Source organism: Pan paniscus, chromosome 16 (assembly GCF_029289425.2).
Source record: "Pan paniscus chromosome 16, NHGRI_mPanPan1-v2.0_pri, whole genome shotgun sequence".
Lineage (NCBI taxonomy): Eukaryota > Metazoa > Chordata > Mammalia > Primates > Hominidae > Pan > Pan paniscus.
This window is the reverse complement of record NC_073265.2, coordinates 53,234,032-53,261,433: the sequence shown is the minus strand read 5'-3', so window position 1 is coordinate 53,261,433 and position 27,402 is coordinate 53,234,032. Positions and strand designations below refer to the sequence as shown.

Sequence of the window (27,402 nt, the reverse complement as noted above, 5' to 3'; positions counted from 1 at the left end):
TTGGTCCTGACACCCTCTCAGGAGTGATGGGATGCCAGGAGATGCCATAGGGAGAACCATTCTGAGCTGGCTGGGTTTGTACGTGTTGCAGAGGGTTTTCTGTGGGTTTGTTTTTTTTTTTGAGACAGGGTCTGGCTGTGTCACCCAGGCTGGATTGCAATAATCCGATCATAGCTCACTGCAGCAGCCTTAAACTTCTGGGCTCAAGTGATCTTTCTACCTCAGCCTCCCAAGTAGCTAGGACTACAAATGTGTGCCAACACGCCTAGCTAATTAAAAAAAAAATTTTTTTTTTAGAGACAGGATCTCACTATGTTGCCCTGGCTGGCCCTGAACTCCTGGTCTCCAGTGATCCTCCCACCTCAGCCTCTTGGGTAGCTGGGATTACAGGCACGCACCACCATGCCCAGCCATGTTGCAGAGTTTTACGTGGTTTGAATCTGGTTCTTCTCCCAGATCTAGTCTTTGTGTTTACTTCTTCTCCTTTGTGGGCAAGACAGTTTTTTGTTTTCCTCCCCTGCCCACCCCTACCTTGGCTATCTGTTTCCCAGTATTTGCTGTTGGCCTTAGGCATGAGGGACTCTGGGCAGATTGGTACAAGCCCATTCCTATGTTGGGAGGGCACATGGCTGTCTTCCCACCCTCTGAGTTGTTTCAGACATTCCCTTTCCACATCTTCTCCAGCACCTGCACATCTTTCCGGAACTGCACATGATATTCTTGGGCTGGCATCTATGACTTAGGTCAAGGAAAGGTAAGTTTCTGCTCTTGTATCTAGTATCTGTGGTGGCTGAACTTACCAAACCCTTGATCAAACACACAACCTCACACACAGAGCCTGAAAGTGAATCAAAGGGTTTGAAATTACTGCTCTTTGGGAAAATCTCGGTAGGATGACTTGCCCTGAGCTAACTGGATACCCCTCCTGAGAAGAGCCTCTTGGCTTCCCTGAGACCACAGGACAGAGCACCACTCAAGGATGGGTATTGGATTCACTCAGAAGACATGTCTTTGTCTTGTCAAACCCACAATCTTGCACCCTGAAGTGCAGGCCTGAGGCCAGAGCACAACAGCAGGTGGATCAGTTAAGCTTTGGGCTCAGTTTCCCTGTTTGGGAAGTGGGGTCTCTCGGCTAGTCACCTTTCATCCTTACTTAAGTGCTAGGAGGATTAGGTAAGAGAGTGTTTTGAAAGCTCATGAAAACCTTCATCTCAAAGGAACTCTGGGAGTAGAAGGAATTAACGTTTCAAAGGAAAGATAAGTCATCACTGATTTGGCACTGAAGCCAAGAGTGTAAGGTCAGAGAACAACCTGTGGCTGCTGAAAGGGAGGGTGTGGCTCTCAGAGTTACAGGATCATTGGGTTGTGTCCTTGGATGACTCAGGAGCGGTGCTGCACGTGCTTAGTGCTTTTGTATGTGTGCCCTGGAGCCTGTGCGAAAGCCCGCTGCCAAACCAAGGGGCCCACTGTGGAATTATTGTTATGCAAGCTGAGGGGAAAGACCCCACCAAACCAGCCAGCAGTTTCCATTGAGGCCTAGCAGAGACCCCTACCTCCACCCTTGAAGAGGGGCAGTAATGTTCTTGAAAGTCTCTATCCCACTAAGGTGCTCAAAGTCCTCAGAACACTTGTCTAAACTAAGCTGCCCCATCCAGGCAAAGGTATCAGCATGAGGCAAGCCATAGATTATGATGAGGATTTTTTTAAAAAGTGAGGGTCCCCCTGTTGAATTAATGGATCTAGGCATTGATCATCAGAAGCTGGTAATATCACAAAGAGAGATAGCCAACGTTAGGCGCCTCCTGATGGGAACACACAGCACCACCAATGAAGGAGTCTTGTAAGAAACTCAAACCTGAATCTGATCAAGCCTCTAGATCCAGCTACTCATTTACAGGAAATACAGGGGGCAGAGGAACATGTAAATAATACTATCAGGAAGTGGCCAATAAAATCCAGACAGTGAGAAATGGTATAGGTCAAAAGACCTGGTATTTTTGACAAATGAAGTATAAGAAAAAGAGAAAAATGGAGGGATGGAGGGAAGCTGTGGGAAGGGAGAGAGCGAGAGAGAGAGAGAGAGAAGAACCTAAAGATTAGAAGAGGCTTAAGAGACATATCATTTGCAATATGTGACCTTCCTTGGGTTTTGATTTGATGGAACAAACTGTAAAAAAAAGTTAAGGCACATGGGGGAAATATGAACACCAAATGGATATTGATGACATTAAAGAATTATTGTTAATTTTAAAAGGTGTGATAGGCCAGGTGCCATGGCCCATGCCTGTAATTCCAGCACTTTGGGAGGCTGAGGCAGGCAGACACTTGAGGTCAGGAGTTTGAGACCAGCCTGACCAACATGGTGAAACCCCGTCTCTACTAAAAATACAAAAAATAGCCAGGTGTGATGGCACACACCAGTAATCCCAGCTACTTGGGAGGCTAAGGCAAGAGAATCACTTGAACCTGGGAGACAGAGGTTGCAGTGAGCTGAGATTGCGCCACTGCACTCCAGCCTGCGTGACAGAGCAAGACTCTGTCAGAAAGAAAAGAAAAGTAAAGAAAAGAAAAGAAGGAAGGAAAAGAAAGAAAAGAAACTTAAGACCCAAGAGAGGATGACTGATTTGCTCTTGATCACTCAGCTGATTAAACCCAGGTAATGCCACCATGGGTCAGCAAAGAAGTAGGCGAATCCTGGTGATGCTGGAAGCATTGGATGCCCTGTAAGGACATGATTTTGCAGTCTGCAAAGTGTGTCTAGGTCTCTGCCAGAGCAATGCACTGCCTATGATAGAGTGCTATTGCTAAACCTTCCCACTAATGCAGATTAATTTCACACCCTTTGCAAGTGTTGCTATTCCAAGTTTTTCTTCACTCAGCCACTGAAAAGGGACAGAATCTAGAGATGTGCTCTGGACCAAAGTCCAGCCTTCAGAGTTAGAAGAGAAGAGCCAGTAGGGGGTCGTCTGTCCATTCTATCCTCAAGGGGTCTCCCCTGAGATCAGTTCTTCCCCACCTTATCTTGTGGCCTCATTGCATCCACCCACCCTCCTCAGCCTCCAAGCCTAGGTTCCATTCCTGCTAATTCCTGCTTTGGGTAAATTAATAAAAGAGTCAGTCTTAACACTACCCCACCACCTCTGGTCCCATGACACACACACACACACACACTGGTCCCATGACACACACACACACACACACACACACACACACACACACAGTGTCTCAGTCTTTCTCCTCCTCCCTCTGCTGCTGGTTTCATTAATTAGGCGATTCTCTGTTTAAAAGACCCAAGACTCTAAGGAATGATACTTTACAGATGAGATATCAGTGAGTTTATTGGGTGAGTTGGGGGCACAAAGGCCCCCTGAACTCTTACCAAATAGCTGCCTACTGTATCTGTGTGTGAGATTGATGGGAGTTCATACTATCATCCCTTGCATGTGTGTGGCCTTTTGCAGTTTACAAAGCATATTCACTTGCATTGCTATGTGAGCCTCATAGAAGCCTGACATAGGTAGATATTAGCCTCATTTTACAGAAGAGGAAACTGGAGCTGGGAGAGTTTAGTATGTGTTCTGCCAAGTCCTCCAGTTGGTCATCTATCCATCCATCCATTAATTATGAAATATTTTTTACTATTATGTACAAATTATGTTGATAGATGCTATGGAAGACACAGGGACAATAGGAGAAACTGTTAAAACCTTTCAAAATGTGTTCATCTTCAAAACATATTTTATTGAAGGACATATATTGTTTATTGCTAGAGCATGTAGAGCTCATTTGTGTTTCCAATAAGAAGACTTACATAAAAAAAGGAATTTCTGATGAACTCTGTTAATAAAAATGTTTTAAAGTAGTCCATCCTTTCCTCTTAACACTATGGTTGATCTGCGTTGAGCTGGGACGTTTCCACCAGATGGGGATCAGAGGTGCCACCTTGGAGGTTGACTGTGCCACTCTCCCCAGGGCCCTGAGCTTGGCTGTTCTGTAGTAGGAGTTGGCAATACCTGTCCCCATGAGCCTCCCAAGGATTTGAGAGTGTAAAATGAGAGGATTCATGTGAAACTACTTTGCAAATCATGAAGTTGCTCTTCAAGGGCTACTTTTATTCACAGAAGGAGTCACTCAACAGATATTTATTAATTTGTGTTTGCTCATAATACTGCCTTTACCAAGGTAGGAAAGCAAATTTTCAGCAAAGAGGGTCAGAACCAAAGGAAATGTGGCATGAATATTGGGGTGCCTAGGATTCTGTTATGCAGTGGATTGGGGCCTTGCCATAATATTTTCTAAAACAGCACTTCTCAAACTTTAATGTGTATGTGGATCACCTGGGAGTCATGTTAACACACAGATTCTGATTCAGTAGTGCTGAGATGAGATCTAAGATTCCACTTTTCTGACAAGCTTCCAGGTGGAGTCAATGCCGCTGGTACAACATTTAGGAGCAATGTTCTTAAGGGCGCAATTGAGAGGAAAGGAGGGGAAGTACAGCCCGGGGCTCCTAGAGTGGGGAGGGGGGCACACTGCTGACCTATTTGTGCCATAAGGGGAGATTTCCAGAAAGGTCTTCTTGGGAGCTCTGATCACTGCTTAGTAGCCCCACTTCCTTCCCATCCTCCTCAAGTGGGAAGAGGCTGTTGTCTTCTTAGGCTGTGTATTTGCTCTGAATTTTGGAGAGAGAAAATGTATATTGTGAGTGCTTGAGCCCCATCTCGGGGTAGGAGGAGGAAGGAAGGAGATTACACCATCACATACGGTAACTGTTCTTTGTCGGGCCAAGCTGCTTGGGGAAGCATGGCTGTACCATGATCTAGAGACAGCAGATTGAGCCAGTGCCTGCCTTCAGCATCTGATGGCGCAGCACAGCAGAATCCAGTGCAGACTAGATTTTTTTTTTTTTGGCAGGTAGTGGAGGTGATTAAAGAGTGTTGACTCTGGCCGGGTGCGGTGGCTCATGCCTGCACTTGCAGCACTTTGGGAGGCTGAGGCAGGATCACCTGAGGTCAGGAGTTCTAGACCAGCCTGGCCAACATGGTGAAACCCTGTCTCTACTAAAAATACAAAAATTAGCTTGGCGTGGTGGCACGCACCTGTAATCCCACCTACTTGGGAGGCTGAGGCAGGAGAATCGCTTGAACCTGGGAGGCAGAAGTTGCAGCAAGCCAAGATCACACCATTGCACTCCAGCCTTGGTGACAAGAGCGAGACTCCGTCTCAAAAAAAAAAAAGTGTTGACTCAAGTGTTTTGAAGAAGAGAAGGATTGGGGAGTAAGCAGTCAGAGGGTGCCCCCACCACCTTCATTTTACACTCATCAGACACTTTTTGTCATCACCTATTCCCAGCTTGCCAGGCTCTGAGTGCCCTCATGTGGCTCTCCAGCACCCCAAAGACCTCTACTGTGCAGCCATCTTGATCTGCCTTCCCCCTAATTACCACGGTTCTCCCCACCCCCAGCATCATGCCTTCTTCCATTACATTGAAATTTCATTTTTTTCCCCCTGCATACCTGAATTCTGCCAACAAGTTAGGAAAGCAGTCTAATTCAGTCGTGTTAAGGAATACATGGCTACTGATCCAACCAGCTATTAGTTGCATTTTTGTGAGTCATGACACACGAGGGTTCCTCCCTAGTTCTCTCCTCCCATTCAGAGCCTATACTTTAGGGAAAACCAGAGGCTTTGTAGAGGTCTCTTTTGCTGTAGATGGTGACACCTCAGGAGTCTGGGTGTGGGGACAAAGTCCAGGTATGCTTGGTGCACGTATTTGTTCAGGGAGAAAGGTTTCTTCTGCCCCATAGCAAGCAGGCCCCAGTAAAAGCGGGATGCTGTGATATAAGGGGGAGTTTGCTGTAGTGGGGTGGTTTTTACACAAAGTCCTGTGGAGCAGACCTAGGGGCCGTGTGTGTGTGTGTGTGTGTGTGTGTGTTGTAGTAGTAGTAGTAGTAGTCAGGCAAGTGCTTTGTATCATCCCCCTTTCATCCAAAGCAAAGATGCTTTGATCTATTCTGTACATTAAACATCTATGTAAGGCTTATTTGAAAACGTTCTTGATTGGGCGTGGTGGCTCATGCCTGTAATGCTAGTACCTTGGGAGTTTGAGCCCCAGGAGTTTGAGCCCAGGAGTTCGAGACCAGCCTGGGCAACATGGCGAAACCCCATCTCTACAGAAAATATAAAAATTAGCCAGGCATAGTGGTTGCATGACTGTGGTTTTACCTACTCAGGAGGCTGAGGTAGGAGGATAGCTTCAGCCGAGGAGTTTGAGGCTGCAGTGAACTATAATTGCACCTCTGCACTCCAGCTGGGGCAACAGAGTGAGACCCTGTCTCAAAAAAAATAAAAAAATAAAAGCAGGGAAAAAAGCATTCTTAAATACAAGAAGACTTAAAAATGGTGCCTCTGGCAAGCAGAGCTAGGGTGGGAGAGGAATGGGGCAGAGGACTCTTGTTTGCATTATAAGGCTTTCTATGCAATCTCATTTTTACTTAGCCATGTTTGTGTATATTATTCTGCTAAAAAGTTTTAAAATAATGAAAAGGAAAAGACCCCTACTGATGGAGCAAGTTTGGAAATCCTAGCAGTTGTGGAAAGTCACAGGAATAGAAGTAAGAGACCTGGGGTCCTGGGCTGTGTGACTGTGAACTGCTTTGTGACCTTGGGCAAGCTGCTGTGAGTGTTTCCTTAGTTATGAGATGGGAGGGGAGATGATCTTCCTCTCCCCTGTGGTTTGACCCTGCAGTTCCACGAGAAGCAACTGTTGGCAGCTGTGGGGGCAGAACTGTCCTCCCAGTCCCCACGTGCCCTGCAAAGGCTCGGGTCTGATGCCTGGCCCATGGATAGTCCTGACCCCCAGCCCCAGCTTGGTCAGATCATTCCTGGGCTGGAGAGGAAGAGAGATTTTGACCAAATTAGTTTGCTTCTTACTGGCCTCTGGGATCCATGGGAAAACTCCTCTCAGAACAGAGATTGACTGCTGAAGAGTGAATGGGCGAGTTTCCAGCACAGCGTCCGTGCCGTGCTCCCAAGCTGAGTTTAGTTTGTGTCAAAGCGCCTACTGTGTACTTTGTGGGGGATTGGGAGGTAGAAAATTTCACAAACCAGCCCTGCCCTCCAAGAGCACAGAAGAGTCAATATATAGAATATTTCCTTTAGGAAAGAGAAGATTTGCAAGGAAGCTGCCTTCTTCCAATATTTGGTGGTTCTTCCGTGGATGGGCACTGCATCTTGTTCATCTTTGTGTTCCCGGTGCTTGCTCTCAAGACTCATTATTCAACTAATCCTCATCAAGCACAAACGCACAACAGTGAACAAGCAGTACTGTCCCTTCCTTTCAGGAGACCACAGCCCATGGTGAGATTCTGGGAAGGAGACAGAACAGTGCAGGGCAGGACTAACTGCAAGGGGGAGGATGCCAAGCTGTGCACACGGAAAGCACCTACTGTTACGGCCATGGCAACCTCAGCTGCTCCTGCCTGGGCTTCCTGGCGATTCCCCTGGGTCTCCCCTGGGCATAGGTCCACCCTGCAGAGACCCAGGGAGCCAGAGAGCCTGGCATATGTGGGGACCCTTCTCTGTGTATAGAGGAGGCTTGCCAGCCAGGCCCAGCCTCTGGCAGGAGAGACCCTGCAGAGTCCCCAGCCTGGAGGAACAGTGTGGTGGCAGGCAGCCTGAGGGAGACAGTCCATCCTTTGGCTCTCCTGGGCCCTAATATATTGAGACACAACCTGGCTTCTCCCTCTGTCCCAGAGGGAAAGCCTGGACCTGCCACCTCTCAAGGCAGGAATGTGCTTGTGTGGCCAGCCCACATCCATGTGGGAGCCCATGACTGCTCTGTGGGCCTGTTTCCCTGAGGACGGAGGTGATTTTCTGGGGTACTGAGGGGCAGGGAAGGGCAGCCTGCACCCATGGGTAAGAATGTCTGCTCTGACCCATGACACTCACTGTCTGACTGCTTCATCCTTCATCAATCAGAAACCACTTCCTAAGCACCAAGGATATGTCAGGCTCTGTGCTGTGTTCTCCCAATTCTCAAATTCCTTTTTCTTAACTGACTGTGAGATAAGTGTATTACTTTCATTTCACAGGTGGGAAAACTGAAGCCCAGAGTGCCAAGGATAAAATCCTATTTGTTGGTGTTTACCATGTGCTGGATGCCATTGTGGGCACTTGTGTGGATCAGCGCATGAAATCATCATAGCTTATGAGGCGGTTTTCATTCCTGTCTCACTGATGATGAAACTCGCCCAGGGTCTCACAGCCACCTTGTAACGGAACTGGACTGGAGTTATCCTGGAGTCCTTTCCAGAGACCCCCGTGCCCTCATGGCACTGCTGGTTAACCTCTGCCCCTCTTTGACTCCAGTGTGGGCCATGTGGGTGAGGACAAGGGCAATTAGAGGCAGTTAGTGTGGGAGACTTGATGGGTGGGTTTTCTAGAGGAAAGAGACCATTTTAGAGGCCAGGGTCCATTTTAAACTGCAGCAAAGGCCGGGCATGGTGGCTCACACCTGTAATCCCAGCACTTTGGAAAGCCAAGGTGGGCAGATCACCTGAAGTCAGGAGTTCGAGACCAGCCTGGCCAACATTGTGAGACCGCGTGTCTACTAAAAATACAAAAATTAGTTAGGCATGGTGGCGGGCACATGTAGTCCCAGCTACTTGGGAGGCTGAGGCAGCAGGAGAATTGCTTGAACCCGGGAGGTGGAGGTTGCAGTGAGCCAAGATCGTGCCACTGCACTCCAGCCTGGGTGACAGAGCGAGAATCTGTCTCAGACATAAAATAAAATAAATTGCAGCTGGGGTAGACAAAGGACAAATAAATCATGTTGGATTTGACACATACCTATCCTGCGCCCTGACAATTAGGCTTGAAGGAAACCTGTCAGGCAGTGCCAAAGCCTGTAATGGCTTAGAGCAGAGTTGGAGGAGTGGGGCAGGAGTGGCAACCCTGAAGGCACCTGGGAGTTGCTAATTGGGGGTGGTGATGACAGAGGAGATGGCACAGTTGCACTCTGAGCCACTTGCCTGACAGAGGCTCTGGTGTCTGCTGGGGAGTAGGGCTGGATGGGAGAGGTGTAGAGGAAGATGTGCTTCTAAAAAGACTTGGACCTGTTCCTTCTGTCCCCACCCAGCCCTCCAGGCTTGTGGGCAGAGAGGCTGGGTGTGGACCTAAAGCCAAATCTTTTGAGGGTGGGGATGAGGGAATAGGCCACCTGCAAGCGTGGGGGCAGAGGGGGATGGGGTGGCACCATTTCATTCCTGTGATAAATGCTTTTTGCTCTACAATGAACTTGGCCATTAGGATCGGCTGTACATGATTGCTTGAGTAGTCCTCCCTTGGGCAAAGCCTTTCACACTTTGGGACTCCCTTTAGCCGTCTGTGAAATGGGCTAAGCTCCGTTTTGGAAGGCGTGCTCTGCTGCCCACTGTATTTCTCCATGCTCGTGTCCTGGAGTGAACGCTGCAGTGATGGCAGCACAGAACCACTTGTGATTCCTCTTGCTCATGCATGTTAAGAATTTGAGGCAACCTATGATGAGAGGCACATAGATAGAAAGCAAACATAAAAGTGGAAGATCAAAAGCCAGATGCCCTCCAGAAGAGTATGATTTAGCAAATGTGTGATAAGGCCCGGGTGTCTCATTTATTTTTATTTATTTTTAATATTTTTGTGTTTAGAGCCAGGGTCTTGCTCTGTTGTCAGGCTGGAGTGCAGTGGCACCATCATAGCTCACTGCAGTCTCTTATTCCTAAGCTGAAATGATCCTCCCACCTCAGCCTGCTGAGTAGCTGGGACTACAGGCACATGCCACCATGCCCAGCTAATTAAAACAATTTTGGGGGGCAGGGTAGAGATGGGATCTCACTGTGTTGCCCTGGTTGGTCTTCAACTCCTGGCCTCAAGTGATCCTCCTGTCTCAGCCTCACAAAGTGCTGGCATTATAGGTGTGAGCCACTGCATCTGGCTGTGCCTAAATTTTTAACCAGCTCCCCAAATGATTCTGATATGCCCCCAAGTTTGAGAATCCATGGTGCAAAGGAAGAAGGAGGAAATACACCCAACATCTAGGTCATCATAGTTGTTGTCATTTGGTACCAAGATAACAAAAAGGAAATAAGATAGATGACATCATTTTCATTATCTGAAATGAGGTAGACAAACATCTTTCTGGTAATTTCTGAAAGAAAGCCAACATGTGAGTCCTACTGTAAAGGACACTACACACATGCTGAATAATTTGGGGTCAGGAGAGATGCTTTGCCTCTCTAAAGGGGTCTTGTGCTGGTTGCCTCACAGCTGTGGCCCACCCTGGGGGCACCAGGCACACTCTGCAGCAGGACCTGCTCACCCTCCAATGCCATGCCTTCCTTTAGTCAGCTAACAGGAGGGACATTGCCCGGAGCAAGAGTGCAGTGACTTTGAGGAAAGGACCAGGTCAGGGGGACAAGGGATGGCAGTGGGTCCCCTGGGTCGTGCAGTAAGTTTGAAGGTATACCCTGCATGGAGTGACCAACAATGTGACCAGCAATGGCAAGAGTCACTGAGGCACAGAATTGCTCCCTTCAGAGTAGCCCTAAGACACAGCAGTTAGGTGATTGAAGTAACAGGCAGGCGAAGTGAAGGGAAAAAACTTGTTAACACCTTCTGATGCTGAGAAAGACCTATAGCTTCTTTAGACAATAAACCCATAACCACTCTGGCCTATAAGAAAATCAGTTAGGGAAAATCTTTTCAACATATTTGACAAAAGGCTAAATATCACAAATACATAAAGAGCTTTTACAAGTAATAAGAAAAAGGAATAGCCGGGTGTGGTGGTGGGTGCCTATAGTCCTAGCCACTTGGGAGGCTGAGGCTGCAATGAGCTATGATTGTGCCACTGTATTCCAGCCTGGGTTACAGAGTGAGACCCTGTCTCAAAAAGAAAACAACAACAACAACAACAACCAGGGATGTATGCAGAGATTTATACATGTGTGTATTTATAACAGTATCATAATATTAAAAATTGAAAATGATATAAATGTCCAAAATTGAGAATTTGCTTTAAAAACCATGGTTTACCTGTATAATATGATATTATACAGCCATTTAAAATTAGATATTAAAATAATTTTTAATTATATGAGGAGATGTTAATGATCTATTGTTAAGGGGAGAATTTTTAAAAAGCAGGCTTCAAAATAGTATCTACAGTACCATCTCACTTACATTAAAAAATGAAAAAAACAGGCCAGGCACAGTGGCTCACGCCTGTAATCCTAGCACTTTGGGAGGCTGAGGTGGGCGGATCACCTGAGATCAGGAGTTCGAAACCAGCCTGGCCAATGTGGTGAAACCTGGTCTCTACTAAAAATACAAAAATTAGCCAGGCATGGTGGCGGATGCCTGTAATCCCAGCTGCTCAGGAGGCTGAGGCGGGAGAATCGCTTGAACCCGGGAGGCGGAGGTTGCAGTGAGCCGAGATGGAGCCATTGCACTCCAGCCTGGGCGACAGAGGGAGACTACGTCTCAAAAAAAAAAAAAAAAAAAAAAAAGTAAAAAAGATTTCAGTATGTGCTGAAAAACATCTGAGGGGCAGACACCAAGATGATAATGATGGTTATCTCAGAAAGGTGGGACTAAGGAACACTTTTTAGCTTCCTTTTTGTGCGTTTCCTTCCTTCCTTCCTTCCTTCCTTTTCTTTTAACGTTCTTCTTTTTCTAATCAAAAACAATCAAGAATGTTTTATTTGTAAGTGAGTCTGCCAATGAAGGGTTCCTGCTGCACTGGGGGCCAGCCAAGGATGACAAGGCCCTTTATCACACTTCCCGGTTCTTCAGCTTAGATCATCATTTCTACAAACACTGGCTGAATACCTGTTTTGTGCCGGGTGCTGAGGTGGGCCCTGTGAGAGTTATGAAGATAACACCTCTTACTCTCCAGGCTCTTACAGGCTGGCTGATAGTTGAGTGCCAAGATGAATGCCCAGGTCATTTCTTATAGAAATACTTTTGTGGTGTTTGGAGAGTTCAGCATTTTCCTGGCCATGAAGATAGTCCCTGAGATCTGCTCTCCTTGCCTGAAGCCCTGGTCCTCCTTTGTCTTTGAAAATTTAGTTGGCTGACACGTGACAGATCAATGTCAGTAGCCTGGACCCATGGCTGGGCCCTGTGCGGTAGGAAACCCAGAAACCACCGTGTGTGTCTGTGGAATGTTTCATATGTATCAATATGAAACATATGATACCTGTGATACAGTATGTCACACACTGACCTGCATCAGAGACTCTAACAGGGATTGGGATGAGGACCTGAAAGAGATATCTTGGTCCAATCCTTCATTTTTGGATGAGAAAACTGAGGCCCCAGGGGAAAAGGAAGCTTGGAAGTTGGTGGTAGAGCCAGGACCCCTAACCCTGTACTTTGCCCATGATATGTAGTCTTCCCCATTCACAGCCCTGCATGTCTGGGAGAGGCAAGCAATCTTGGGCATTTTCAAGTCATGGTGAAGAAATAAACATGGGATTAAAAATTCACAAACATTTTGAGAAACAGAGACCATCTATCCTAGATGGCTAAGAGCTGACTATATCAGTGAAAAACAAGATTCTTACATCAAGAATCTCTCAGGCCTTAAGATCCTGGTGGACAGAAAAAAAAATGGGCAAGAAATAACTGGTTATGATTTGTACACCATCCATATTCACATACACAGACACACATAGCCCTCTGCAGAGCCACCTGTTTAATGTGAATCTTGGGAAAGTAAAAAGACCTTTCTATCTCCAGGTCATCTTACCACTTGCCCCATGTGTGCCTAAACTTGCCACTATTAAAGCCCCTTCTTGTCACAAATAGTGTTAAACTGTGAAGGTGTTTCTTTGGAGGGAGGTCAGGATAACCCTTAGGGATCCTTTGTCACCTTACATGAATTATGGGAAGGATCACAGGGGGTTGTGGGCCAGGAAGAGGTGGAAAGTTCACAGGAGGCGGGCTGGATGCAGGAGAGGGGAGGGCAAGTGGGGAGGGAGGTATTCTAGAACATGAATGGTTCACTTTACCATTTTATGAGGGGTAATCCTGTACCCCCACAGTAATAGGAGAGCCTCAAACCATCCTGGATTTTCCCATCTTCTTTCTGCAGTCTTTTTCCTGCGTGGCAGCACAAGCTTGTTTTTAAGGTATTATCCTTTGGTTCTGTCTCCTGGGCTTTGCCCAGGCTATGGGCCTGGCTGGCATTTCTAGGAGGGAGCAAACTGACCTGCTCTGTTGAAGTTCTTTTGTTAAACATACATCTGACTGTCAGGAACTCAGATGGTGGGAAGGGTGCCTGACCCAACTGAGCACGACTGGTCCCTTGACTGCTTGTTCTCTCCTTCCCTGTGCTCCCACAAGGAGGAAAGGAAAGGGCAGGTTCAGCTTCCTGATGTATTTCCTTGAGAAAGTGGCCACAACCTGATAGGGAGGGAGTGAAGGTGAGAGGTTATTTGGGGCCTCCACAGAATGAAGCGTTTGTGTATCACTCCCTGCCTCTCCAGCTGTTGCAGATAGTTCTTTCATGCCCAGGCTATATTTCCTTTTCATCTGCGTTTGTCTAATCTCTGCAATAGACTATATAAGCCTTTCAAGTTGTGAGGTGTGTCTTGTTTACAGCACTTAGGACAATGATCAGTAAATGAAAGACAGATGGATAGGTGAGTGGACAGTTAGGAGGATGCATGGGTGGATGGTTGGGTGCGTACATGGGCAGGTGGGTGGGTGGTGGGTGGTACCTTCCAAGCCCAGCATTTCCTCAGTAACCTACATCATGTTTGGTGTCTAGAATCTAGACTCTAGACTAAGGGGAATATCAGAGGATACTGAGCTATATTTTCAGTGAAAATCTTTCTTTACGTAGCCAAGTCAAACTTTAATTGAGCCTAACTTATTTCAGGTCCTAGACTTGCAGGCTTGAGCTCATTTGACAACAGCATCAAAAATGTACTTAAGTTAAAAAATAGTTGTCATACTTTAGCCCAACTTGGTCCTGCTAAGTGATTCCTTCCTTTTTGTGCTTTAGTTTTTCTGACTCCCTGTCCCCCGCAACAACAACAACAAAATGTCTAGAGGAAGGAAGTTAGTCTGTAGGACCTGGGAATGAAACAAGCCAGCCTCTAAAAGCAGCTGCTGCAGGCCCATACAGAGCAGCCACCTGTGACTTTGTGGACAGGGGCCATTTATAGGTCAGGAGTCAGTTCCCTGGAGACTCTGGCTCCTGGTACTTAACCTACATGTGCTCCTCACCGCTGACCCTGAGTTCGGCTTGGTTGGAGTGACTTCCTAAAAGACTAGATAATAATACTGAGAAGTATCTGCATGTTCTGTTTTTCATTTTCATTTATGATTTGAAACTTCTTTGGGATCATCTAGAGCATGCTATGCTTCCATGCTATAGAGCAGTACTTCTCAAACTGTGTTCCCTGGAGCTTTTGGGGTTCCCTGAAACCCCTTTAGGCCTCATGGGTGGGGGCGGTCAGTGGGTGGGCTCTGGATGCCTCTCCAAAAGAAGCACAGCTTTTCATCTGTTTTACATATTGGACTTCGGTGAAAGATTTGAGAGCGGGTTCCACACCTCAAATTTCAAAGCCATCATCAAGGAACTAGAAAGACAGTAGCAACAAGGTCAGGGAGGGGAAACAGGCTCGTGAAACGAGGGTCCTGGGTCATTAGCTGGGAGAAGAGTCATATTGGGCAGCCCTGTGCCCTCTTCTGTTTGCAGGTTCTTGGCTGGCATTTCTGTTGTTCCAGACTCTCCACCTGCTGCTGACTTTGCTGCTGCTCCCTGCGTGTTTCTCACTCCTGTCATGCCCATCTAGTTCCCAGCGCACTGCCCACCTGGCTTTGGTATACTTTTCCTCCTTACCCTTGTCTCTCTGGCCTAAAACCCTGACCTGTTTCCTGCTCTGACCTCAGATAACGTTATATTTCTTCACTCTGTTTTGGTTTCCTGAATATCTGGTCCCTTGCTTGCTCTGACCTTGGGGAATGTGTCCCCAAGTGTTTTCTGCCTCTTGTTCATGGGATTTGGAGTGGCCTGGCTGGAAGATGGATGTGTTGGGAAAGGGTGGGAAATAAGGACAGGGTCAGCCACAGAGGCTCCACAGTGGAGCCTGGCCAGGCAGAGGAGTAGGGAGGGGGCTCAGTGACACCATCCCCAGGCAGGCTGTGGCTGTGGGATGTGGGGGTGGGTCCTCCGGGATCAGGCTGACCTGGTTCTTGTGGACTACAGCTTTGAGCTGCTCCTGCCTTTGAGACACATTGGCTGAAGGTCCTTGGCTGGAAGTTCCTAAGCATTATCCCTGCCCTATGGCCCTGAAACCTCACAGGGTAATTCCAGAGGAATCACGGCTCATTGTTCTCCAGAGTGGAAAGAGGAACTGCGGTGTCTGCGGTGGGGAAGCAGGAGGAGGAAGCCAGTCTCCACGACCCTCTGCTTTGGAACACTTCCCATTTGGTACCTCTCACCTCTGGTGGCATCTTGTCCCTTGGCTGGGGCCCTGCGTTCTATGCAGCTCTGCCTCATTTCCACCTTGATAGACTGGCGACTTAGGGGTACATCACTCAATCTGTGGACACTTTAGAGTCGACTAAGAGAGGGAATGAGGTAGACCCACTCAATCCATGGACCTTTCTTTTTCTTTTTTTTTTTCGAGATGGAGTCTTGCTCTGTCACCCAGGCTGAAGTGCAGCAGTGCGATCTCAGCTCACTGCAACCTCCACCTCCCAGGTTCAAACAATTATTGTGCTTCACCCTTCGAGTAGCTGGGACTACAGGTGTGCACCACCATGCCCAGCTAATTTTTGTATTTTTAGGAGAGATGGGGTTTTGTCCTGTTGGCCCAGGCTGATCTCAAACTCCTGACCTCAGGTGATCCTCCCGCCTCCCAGAGTGCTGGGATTACAACAACCACACCCAGCCCATAGACCTTTCAAAGCCTTTAGCAGCTTGGCCCTGGTAGTTGACAGAACAAGTCTGGCTGGCTGTGGCTTACCACAGAGGGTGAGGGTGGGTGGCAGTGCCAGTGGTCTACCTTGATGCAGGCCGTAAGGGGTATATTGCCTTTTGAGAATTTAAAACCAATAATAGGCCCGATGCAGTGGCTCATGTCTGTAATCCCAGCACTTTGGGAGGCCGAGGCGGGCAGATCACTGGAGACCAGGAGTTCAAGACCAGCCTGGCCAACGTGGTGAAACCTCATCTTTACTAAAAATACAAAAATTAGCCAGGTATAATGGTGCGCACCTGTAATCCCAGCTACTTGGGAGATGAGACAGGAGAATTGCTTGAATTCAGGAGGTGGAGGTTGCAATGAGCTGAGATTGCACCACTGCACTCCAGCCTGGGCAACAGAGCGAGACTATGTATGTGTGTGTGTATGTATGTGTGTGTGTATGTATGTATGTGTGTGTATGTGTGTATGTATGTATGTATGTATAAATAAACAAACCAATAATAAAATCGAGTAAAAATCAGTCTGCTTTTTACTATCACCACATGCCAGCAATTCGAAACAATGTCGAATACTGTTCTCTTCTGGGATGGGCCCCTCTCCTCACTACTTGGTACACACTACTGGTCAGTTACCTCGAGAGCCTCATTGTAGCCGGAGTCAGTGACGTGGATCTGTGTCCTAGCCCTGTTCCCTGGCCCAACTGCCAGTCACTTTACTTCTCTAAGCCCAGTTTTCTCTCTCTTTTTTTTTATTGGCTTTTTTTTAGAGACAGAGTCTTGCTTGTCGCCCAGGCTGAAGTGCAGTGGTATGAAGTGCAGTGGTATGATCATAGCTCACTGTAGCCTCAAACTCCTGGGCTGAAAACCATCCTCCCACCTCAGCATCCTGAGTAGCTGGGACTGCAGGTTGTGCCACCCTGCCTGGCCTTTTTTTTTTTTTTTTTGGAGACAAAGTCTCACCCTGTCACCCAGGCTGCAGTGCAGCAGTGCAGTGGCATGATCTCGGCTCACTGGCACCTCAGCCTCCCAAGTAGCTGGGATTACAGGCTTGCACCACCATGCCTGGCTAATTTTTGTATTTTTAGTAGAGACAGGGTTTCACCATATTGGCTAGGCTGGTCTCATACTCCAGGCCTCAAGTGATCCCCCCGCCTCAGCCTCCCAAAGCACTGGGATGACAGGTGTGAGCCACCATACCTCTCCAGTTTTCTTATCTGTGAAATGGAACTAAAAATGATACTTGCAAATATTGAAAAAGAGAATGAATATGAAATTAGCTCATTAAGAAAAAAGCTGGCCGGGCACGGTGTCTCATGCCTGTAATCCCAGCACTTTGGGAGGCTGAGGCAGGCAGATCACTTGAGGTCAGGAGTTCAAGACCAGCCTGGCCAACATGGTGAAATCCCGTCTCTACTAAAAATAGAAAAAAATTAGCCAGCCATGGTCGCGGGTGCCTGTAATCCAAGCTACTCAGGAGGCTGAGGCAGGAGAATCACTTAAACCCAGGAGGTGGAGCTTGCAGTGAGCCGAGATTGCGCCACTGTACTCCATCCTGGGCAACAGAGCGAGACTCCATCTCAAAAAAAAAAAAAAAAAGGAAAAGCTGGATGTAAATGTTGTAATGTTCACATTGCTATACAAAATCGATCCCGTGGTGTGACATTTGGTTCATGCCCTGTTTATTTACCCTTGACAGTGAAGACTTTGGGGGGTGGGGATTAAGCCAGGCTCCTCCATGAACCTTAAGAGCTGAGGTTGGGGACATTTCTGAGCACTGAGAAGCTGTTCTAGGTATACCCCTTTTCATGTGAGTCCTGGGCAGACAACTAGAGAGCCCTTATGAGGTGGCACCTGGGGGCCTGACAAGTTTGGAAATGAGGCCCATCTGCCAGTGACACTGATCTTGACACAGCCCACTTGTCCTCCCAGGTGCTGAGTGAGTGAGGAGCTGAGTCCTCTGCCTGGGAAGAGGGGTGTGTTACTGACAGAATTGCAGGAGAGTGTGCTGGCAGAAGCGGGGTGTTTTCTGTATCTTGAGGATTTACTGTCCCTCACGAAACCATCCTACGTGACTTTTGCAAGCCAGTCTCAGGCACAGAGTTCCCACCCACCCACACCTCATGCTCTTCTGCAAGGCTGGATGGTAAAGTCCTATCTCAGACATTACCTCATGATTTCCCAAACAACCCTGGGAAGTGGGCAGGGCAGGTATTATCGTCCCCATGTGACAAAGAAGGAAACTGAGGCCTGGGGAGTTGAACAGGCTGCCCAGGGTCCTGGCTCGTTAGTGGTAGGGCTCTGACTAGACTCCCAGTCTCCTGACACCAGCCCAGAGTTAGGAATTTGGAGAGTGAAGAGAAAGGGCTTCATTCCTGTTTAGAGTTGTCCCAGGCTCTTTGGAGCTTTCTGACAGGAAGCTTTCTAAGATGAGACCTGGGGTGGCAGATGGAGAAACATGAACTGAAAAGGCAGCTCCCTGTCAAGCCCATGAAATTTTGATAGCAGATTAGGACGAGGAATCGGGTCTCCTACCAGCCCCGTGCTGCAGTAGACCATGCATAGGTATTGATTGTTGCTATGGGGGGCAGAGATACTGGAATATGTGTGCTTTGCATATGTATACCAGATTCCAGTATTCCCATCATTTTTGATTTAGTGTTAGCAATGACCTTCATTAGAGGTTGAATTGCTCCCTTCTGCTCCCTCCCTGGATGACATTCTGGGTGGCTCTGTCCTAAAGTAGACAGGCCCTCGCCTCCCACCCATCATCCCTGTAGCCTAGCTGGCGACTTCTGCACTGTGGGACCTCAACTTCTGGCTGCAGAGCCTTCTGTGTGCAGAAAAAGGCCTGTTGCTGTCACCTGCCCTTGGGTTGGCTGGGCCCTCTGATGGGCACACTAGAGCCACCTCAGGTTCTCCTTTTGTGCATCTGCTGAGTACAGTGGCCAGGGAGTGCCTGACTGCAAATTTTCACTCCTGTTATCCTCCGAAAGCTGGAGTAATCTTCTGCCTTGATTTGCATATTCATAACACAGCAGTTAGACTGGTGAACCCCTCAAGCAAAAATCATGCTGATGGGAGAGACAACCCCTCCCCTCTGATTCCCTTTCTTTACTCCTTTCCTGAAATGATCAGATCAGAGAACTATGGGGAAGTGTAATACTGAAAATGAGGAACTAGTATGAGTAACAGTGGTATAGTTTCTTCATTTGTGAAATGGAGATAATCAGAAAGCTGTTGTAAGTCAGTGGTTCTCAGCCCTGGCTGCATGTCAGTTACCCAGCGGGCTTTTAAATAGCCCCATCTTCAGGCCCAAACCCAGGAGATCAGAATCTCTCAGGGTGACACTTAAACACTAGGAGTTTTAAAATTCCCCAGGCAATATCAATGTGTGGCCTGGGTTGAGAACCACTGCTCTAGGATTTAAAGAGTTGGCTACTTGCTTGGAATAGAGCTATTTTCACATCTGGCTGTGCGTGGGAATCATTGGGGGGGTAGGGTGGTGCTTTTAAAATTAAACTGAAGCTGGGTGGTGTGGCACGCACCTGTGGTCCCAGCTACTCGGGAGGCTGAGGTTGGGAGGATTGCTTGAGCCCAGGAGTTTGAGGCTGCAGTGAGTTATCATCACACCACTGCCCTCCAGCCAGGGCAGCAGAGCCAGACCCCATCTCTAAAAATAAATAAAATTAAACCAATTCCTTGGTTTCACATTCCAGACCATTTGAATCAGTGACTTATGTCTCTGGATGTCTCTTGCTCAGCCTTCACATGAACCACTTTTGAGTACCACGGGCCAACATTACAAATATTTCCAGTCTTCACAATTCTCTAGCAGGGAACCCTGATTCCCATTTGACAGATGAGCAAATCTGTGTTCAGAGCAGGTGAAAGCATAAGTCTCTGAGGCCAGGCCTGTCTGATCTTGAAGCCTGGGGGCTGGGTCTGGTGGAGGGTGTTCTCTAGTCTTCTGGAAACAGCCCAAGGAGTGGGGGACACCAGCCAGCGGCCTTGGCTCCCTCTGAGGCTCCCCTCTACAGGTTGAGCAGAGGGCTGTGCCTGAGTGAAGACAGGTGAGACGAGTGGTGGTGTGTGGTATTTGGCGCCATCGTAGTCACCCACTCTCAAAATACCTCCGTTTGGGGAGGGAAAGATGCCTGTGCAGTGGGCCTGCCCCGGTCACCACTCATTGCCACAGCTGTCTCGCAAAGAGAAAACTCAGGCAGGAAAAGCAAACACTCATTTGCTTTTTGAGAGTTTGAGGAATTTTTCAGGCATGTGATATAGAAAAAAAATGCCACTGTTTCCCTCATAAGAGGAAGGGGAAACAACGTCAATGTGGCCTGAAATGTTTAGCTCTAGTTTACAAAAGCTCTTCTGCCCTTTCACAAGTCCTAAGGCTGTCAACACAGTGCAGGGCTGGGAGCTGGGGGATTTGGATGCCAAGCCAAGCCCTGCGCCACTACCTATGTGCTCTGTAAACCTAAGTGTATCCCTTACCACCCTTAAGCTTTGCTTTCCCCACAGGTCAAATAGGAACTCAGGGCTTCTGTGACAAGGTCACAGGGACTCTGAAATGCCAGGCCCTGCCAGCGGCTGCTTGAGGTGTCGGAGAGGAGAGGCGTGTGGCTGCCTTGACACTGAGACTCAGAGCCACCCGGGCCTGGAAGCTCGGTCAAGTGTTTGTTGGCACCTACCAAGGCACCTGCTGTCCTCGAGGCCCAGAGTGGCTCCAAGAGACCATATGTGTTAGAGTTCACACTGAATGTGTTCATTCTGGCTCTGGGAGGCCTGGCTCTACTCCACCTGCGTCAGCCCTTAGTGTGTGGACAGCTCAGAGCCAATATTTGGAACTGAAATAGCCAAAAATTTAGAGTCAGTGGACGATGTAAGATAAATTTGGCTTCTCAAAGCCTTCTCTGCCCAGTCCAGCCCCCAGGGTCTTCTCTTTCCCTAGAGCTCCATCTATACCTGTTGTCTGTGCCTTTGGTCCCTGCCCCGTAGTGCCTAGCACAGATCCTGGCACAGACTGGATGCCCAGACAGTGTTGATTGAATGGAGATTAAGGCAATGGAGAGATGCATGAGTTTGTGTTTGGGAACGTCTCTGAAGTGGCTGCCATAGAATGCTATCTAAGTGTTGGCCTATCTATCTGTTGCTTGCTGAACTTGACTTTGTTGTTGTTATTGCCACTCCGGGTATTTTGAAGACTGTCTCACTGAGGATGATGCTAATGATGGAGTGGTTCAGATGCAGTGCTATTTTGCTGTTTTCTGCATTTGGGGCAAATATCCCAGGCATTTCCCTGTATGTAGCTTTTAACCCAGAGCCACTAAGAATGTACCTCTTAAGTCTGGAGTCTGCTGGCCCCTTATTGAGCCATTAAGCTGAACCAGAAAACTTTCTGAGTTACTCAAGCAGTGGGTATTTTGGGTGGCAAGAAAACATGGGGCAATGATGGCAAATGGCAGTAAGGGGACGGGAGGACCCCCGGGAAAGATGGTCACTGGGAAGTCTCTGAGGACTTAGATCTGCTCCTGCTGGTCACTGAACTGAGGTGCAGAAGCAGGTGGTTGGTGCCCTTCCCTGTGGGGAGGGCCCCTGGAGCACTCAGGGAAGCTGGCTCAGGGCTGCCTGCCACTCTGCCATGGACTCCATTTCATGGTTGCTGTCTCTGTCCCTGGAGTAAAGGGTTTCTGAGCCCAGCCCTGGGTACTAGTGCCTGAAGGGGACTAATAATGGTCTAGACTGCTCTAACTATCTCAGAGGCTTTGTGGACAGCCGGTTGGGTATCTGACTTTGAGGCTTGGCTTTGCCATTAACTCTGCGATGACCTCAGGTGAGTCACATGACCTATCCTTATGCCTCAGTTTCCTAATTGTACAACTCTCTGTTTATACCAAGTCCTCTGACTGTGATGCTCCCCCACTATGATGATTAACCTTGTTAGGCTGCCTCCTCTCCAAACTCTACCCAAACCTGGATCCCCACCAGCCCAGTCTGCTTATGGACATTGTGATTTCATCTGGTGGGTCCTAGACTTGGGTTCTAGCTGAGACTTTGCAATGACAAGGCTATGTCATCCTGATCAATAACCTTTCTGGGCCTCAGTGCTCACCTCTGTACACTGGGACTAAGAATACTAACATTCATTCCTCATAGAAGGGAAGCCCAGTCCCTGCCCCATCTCATCCACAGGTTGTCATCAGGTGGGGATGCAGACTGGTGGCATGATTTGTCCTGTCCTGGCAGAATCACTCTGAATTTGTGTGACCTGGTAGCTGACAGTGGGGTCATTTCCCCAATGACCACAGTGATGACCTAATCTTGTGGGTCTGTGTCCCCACAGTGGCCAGTTTGCCATCGTGAAGAAGTGCCGGGAGAAGAGCACGGGGCTTGAGTATGCAGCCAAGTTCATCAAGAAGCGGCAGAGCCGGGCGAGCCGGCGCGGTGTGAGCCGGGAGGAGATCGAGCGGGAGGTGAGCATCCTGCGGCAGGTGCTGCACCACAATGTCATCACGCTGCACGACGTCTACGAGAACCGCACCGACGTGGTGCTCATCCTTGAGCTGTGAGTGGGGTCCCCAGGACCCACAGGGTTGGGGGGCAGCAGGGGCAGGCAGGGCAGTGGAAACTCCAGCCACAGGCCCCAGGGGGCAGCAGCAACCAGGCCTAAGCTCAGCCCAGAGGAGGTGAAGTCAGTGGTGGGCAGATCCCCTCTGTCTCAGTTACCCCCTTCCTCCTTACCCGCTTCCTCCTCCTGAAACTGAGCCAAAGGAGGGGCAAGCTTGCTGAATAGCCGGGGCAGAGGGCAATGGCCTAAGTCTGGCTTTCACTGGATCCTGGAGATCAAAGGGAAGAAATGACTGCACTGGGGTCTTTTCCTGGCTGGAGAAGCATGTGGGAGGGTGAGTGGGACAGAGGGTGGGGTGGGGCCAGGGGAGGCTGTCAGGGAGGGCTGTGTACTCTGAGGAGGGGAAGTACAAACATCTCTGGGCTCTGCAAAGCCCTTCTCCAGCCCTTTCCTGGGGAAAGTCCACTGCATTTGTGCTGTGATTGACACCTTTATTGTTATAATAATAGCTATTATTTAGAGAGTCCTACTGTAAGCCAAGAATTTGCTAGGCGCTTTGTATCTGTCGTCTTGTTCAATCTTTAAAGACTGTGATGAGGGAAATGTCTTACTAGTGCAGACAGGTTATTTTGTATTCATTGTGCAAGCCAAGTACTTCTGTACCTTATTTAATCCTCATAACAACGCTGTCACACAGACACTCTTATTATCCCCATTTTACAGACAAGAACACTGAGAGGCCAGGACACTTACAGGAGCCTATAGCCAGGAAGTGGCAGGACCAGGACTTGAGTCCACACGGCCTGTACAGACAGCTATGAGTGTGAGGTGGGTTGGCCTTACGCTGGCTTAGCAGAGGAAGACCTCACGGTTCATGATGGAATTTGGATAGAGGACCTCAAGACTCTAGGGTTTGGCTGGCCATGCTGGGATCCTCCTGGGCAGGTGGGGCTCTGATATACAATAGAGTTTGAGTTGGGTTGTGGACAAGTTACAGTGGCTGTGTCCAGTCAAGCAGCAAGACCTATATAAAGAATGTTCTGGCCTGGTGCAGTGGCTCACGCCTGTAATCCTAGCACTTTGGGAGGCCAAGGCGGGCAGATCACAAGGTCGGAGTTTGAGACCAGCCTGGCTAACATGGTGAAACCCCACCTCTACTGAAAATACAAAAATTAGCCGGGTGTGGTGGCAGGTGTCTGTAATCCCAGCTACTCGGGAGGCTGAAGCAGGAGAATTGCTTGAACCCAGGAGGCGGAGGTTGCAGTAAGCCGAGATTGCATCACTGCACTCCAGCCTGGGTGACAGCAAGACTCCATCTCGGGGAAAAAAAAAAAAAAAAAGAATATTCTGAGGCTCATAAGCATGTATACACCTGCCTGGTAGCGGGAGTGATAGAATCTCTCAGGAATCCCTGATTTTGTGCCCTTGGGCAAGTCACCTCAATTCCCTGAGCTTTAGTTCTCATCTGTAAAGCAGGCAGCCATCCTTAACCTGCCTACAGACTCGGTGGACCACCTGACATTTGAGATCATTCTAATTTGAGAACTATGCTCTGGTATTGGCAGGATATAGATTTAAGTAGCAGATGGACATTTGCATACTCTTGCATTTGATTCTTAAATTATCCATCTCAGTGTTTAAATGTATAGAATTGTCTGTGCTCTTCCCTTCGCTAGCTCCCAGTGTCCTCCATGTTTCTCCCATGGGCCTCCCAGCTGGTTGGACTACTGGATGCCTGCCCTGCGTGACCCAGAGAGAAGCTGAGGGTCAGCAGTCAGCATCCTGATTCCCAGCAGAGAGTGACAAGCGCACCTTGCTGGAAAGGCCGAGCCACTTCTTAAAAAGTTTATTATGGGGAGGAAAAAAAAAAAAAAACTAAGCAGGAATGGAAAAGAAATTACATTTATAATCCTACAACCCAAACACAGCTATTTATGTTTTTCTGTGGTTCCTCTCAATCTTTATCTATTTGTATACAATCATTGTACTTGTATAATTTCCTGCTCTACTTTTTTCCCCAATTAACATAATTCTAAAAATTGGCTTTTCTCTTTTAACTGACTATATGTTTCACTGAATTGCATACCAGTATTTCCCTTGTCTTAGTCCATTTTCTATTGCTTATAATAGAATATCTGAAACTGGTTAATTTATAAGGAAAAGGTATTTATTTCTTACAGTTATGGAGGCTGAGGAGTCCAAGGTTGAGGGGCCACATTTGATTAAGACCTTCTTGCTAATGGGGACTCTCTACAGAGTCCCCCAAGGCAGCCCAGTGCATCACACGGTGAGGGGGCAGAGTGGGATATCCTCAGGTCTCACTTCTTATATAGCTACCAGTCCCACCCATGTAACCTGTTAATCCACTAATGCATGAATGGATTAATCCATTCATAAGGACAGAGCCCTCATAACCCAATCACCTCTTTTTTTTTTTTTTTTGAGATGGAGTCTCACTCTGTCATCTAGGCTAGAGTGCAATGACGCGATCCTGGCTCACTACAATCTCCACCTCCTGGGTTCAAGCTATTCTCCTGCCTCAGCCTCCCAAGTAGCTGGAATTACAGGCACCCACCACCACACCCAGCTAATTTTTGTATTTTTAGTAGAGATGGGGTTTCTCCATGTTGGCCAGGCTGGTCTCGAACTCCTGACCTTAGATGATCCACCTGCCTTGGCCTCCCAAAGTGTTGGGATTACAGGCATGAGCCATTGCACCCCGACCCAATCACGTCTTAAAGGTCCCACTGCCTAATATGGCCGCATTGGGGATTAAATTTCAATGCGAGTTTGTAGGGCACAAATAGTCAAACTGTAGCATCCTTATTGTTGGACACATGCTTTTTATTTCCTAGCTTTTAACCATTACAAATTTTACTGATAAAACAACTTTCTTGTCATGATTTTCCCCTTTTCTTTTTAATTAATTCTTTCAGCAAAGTCCTGAGGATTTAGCTAACATCCCCAGGAATGGGATGACTAAGCCAAAGGCTGACATTTTTGGGACTCAATATCCTCACTTTTCAAAGATGGTGCTGGTTAACCATTACTACCACAACGTAGGAGTGTTGCTGTGTGCCTGCAGCCCTGCCAGCCCTGGGTCATTTGTTTTGAAACATGTTTCATTATTTATTGAACTTTATAGCTATAAATTGATACTTTCTTACTATAATTGGCATGCCTTTAATTGCTGGGGAAATTGCCTGCTTCTTCCTGTTTGTAGAACCCTAGGAGTCGGTGGCGGGGATGTGGCAGGTAAATGCTCTTGAGATGTCTGTGTTTTTCCCAACAGGGCTCATGGTCAGCCAGTTATGTGCCGGCTTCTTGTGAGCTCAGGTGCACCATCCGTAACATCAGTTGTCACGCTGGTGCTCCCATGACTTGCTTGGGCCTCTGTGCTTATTAAGTTCTGTCCCGTTTCTGTCTCCCCCTTCACTTCCAAGCTGTCTCATTGTTCTCAGGGTGCCTGTCTATGGACTGCTAAGAATTTATGAGATTGGAGAAGATCCAAGCGTTCCAAGACTGTCCCTAACCCATGTATGGCCAGGTTCTGAGAGGGAGGACCTCCCTGGAGAGGAGTTCCTGGGCTTTTGTTTTTGTTTGTTTGTTTGTTTTTTGAGATGGAGTCTTGCTCTGTCACCCAGGCTGGAGTGCAGTGGCGTGATCTCGGCTCACTGCAATCTCCACCTCCCGGGTTCCAGTGATCCTGTGCCTTAGCCTTCTGTGTAGCTGGGACTACCGGTATGTGCCCACATGCCTGGCTAATTTTTTTTGTATTTTTAGTAGAGGTGGGGTTTCACTCTGTTGGCCAGACTGGTCTTGAACTCCTGGCCTCCAGTGATCCACTCGCCTTGGCCTCCCAAAGTGCTGGGATTACAGGCATGAGCCACCGCACCCAGCCTCATGGGCTTTTGTTGCTTAGACTTAGTGACGCCTGTTAGGCTGGTCAGAAGTCTTGGCCTCGTGGTCCTCACTGTGCCCTAATAGGTTAGTGGGTTTGCCCAGTAAGTGTTAGTGTCCACCTACTCAGTTGAAAGCTGCCCAGTTGCAGGTTTTATGAATGTGTCTACCCTGATCCCACTGCCCCTCTCAGCAACTGTTGTCTGGTGCAGGGCTTCCTCCTGCTTTCTGCTCAAGTGGCCAGCACTAGGAGGACATGCCTGGCTCTGATCTAAATCCCTTTCAGTTGTTATTATCCCATCTGTGACCTCCCTAGAAGCAGCTGCCTCTGGTCATGACTCTTGAAGGCAGGACTGGGAAGGATTTAATTGTCCATATAAGTTGACTTCTGTATGGGGTATAGAATATATTCAAAATCTCAGCAGCTTAACTCATGTCACATGTGGAACTAGCCCTGAAAAATGTAAGTCTCCCTGTGAAGGTTGGGCTGGCCTCCCATCACAGGCCCCTGACTGCTCTGGGGCCTCCTTGATTCCAAGCCTGTGGAAAGCGATACCGTGGTGGTTGCATACCAGAGAACTGCCTGGCAGAGTGCTCCAGGGTGGCAGTGATGCTTCCCAGGTTCCTGAATTGAGCCCAGCTTCCTGGGCCCAGCAGCTCTGGCAGCATTTTTCCCCTATCGCTGCCTGTGCAGGTCATTCATGTATTCATTTCCAGAAGAGTCTGAAAAGCATTTCCAGCAGGCATGCCACCCTGCAGGGAGGAAGGAGGCAAAGGTCAGATTTGCAGGAAGGGGATGATCCTGGGAACACTAGGAGAAGAGATGAGGCCAGGTCGTTAGGCTTTGTTTTTCATCTTAAAGCTAAAGAGATGTGGGATGTAAGAGGAAAGAAACTTGGAAGGAGATGGGGGGTGGCTCCAGGGCAGAGGTCTTAGAGGGTAAAGAAAT

The 27,402-nt window shown here is 48.1% G+C and overlaps 1 protein-coding gene across 5 annotated transcripts in view; it reads left to right on the top strand.

The window, feature by feature from the left end:
• Positions 1-27,402, top strand: part of DAPK2 (death associated protein kinase 2) — a 139,167-nt gene that overhangs the window by 40,473 nt on the left and 71,292 nt on the right. For all 5 annotated transcript variants that reach the window (XM_063596705.1, XM_034938910.2, XM_063596706.1 and 2 more), the window contains exon 3: positions 22,329-22,550. In XM_063596705.1, the coding sequence (XP_063452775.1) occupies positions 22,329-22,550 (222 nt within the window). The remainder of the gene's footprint in view (positions 1-22,328; positions 22,551-27,402) is intronic.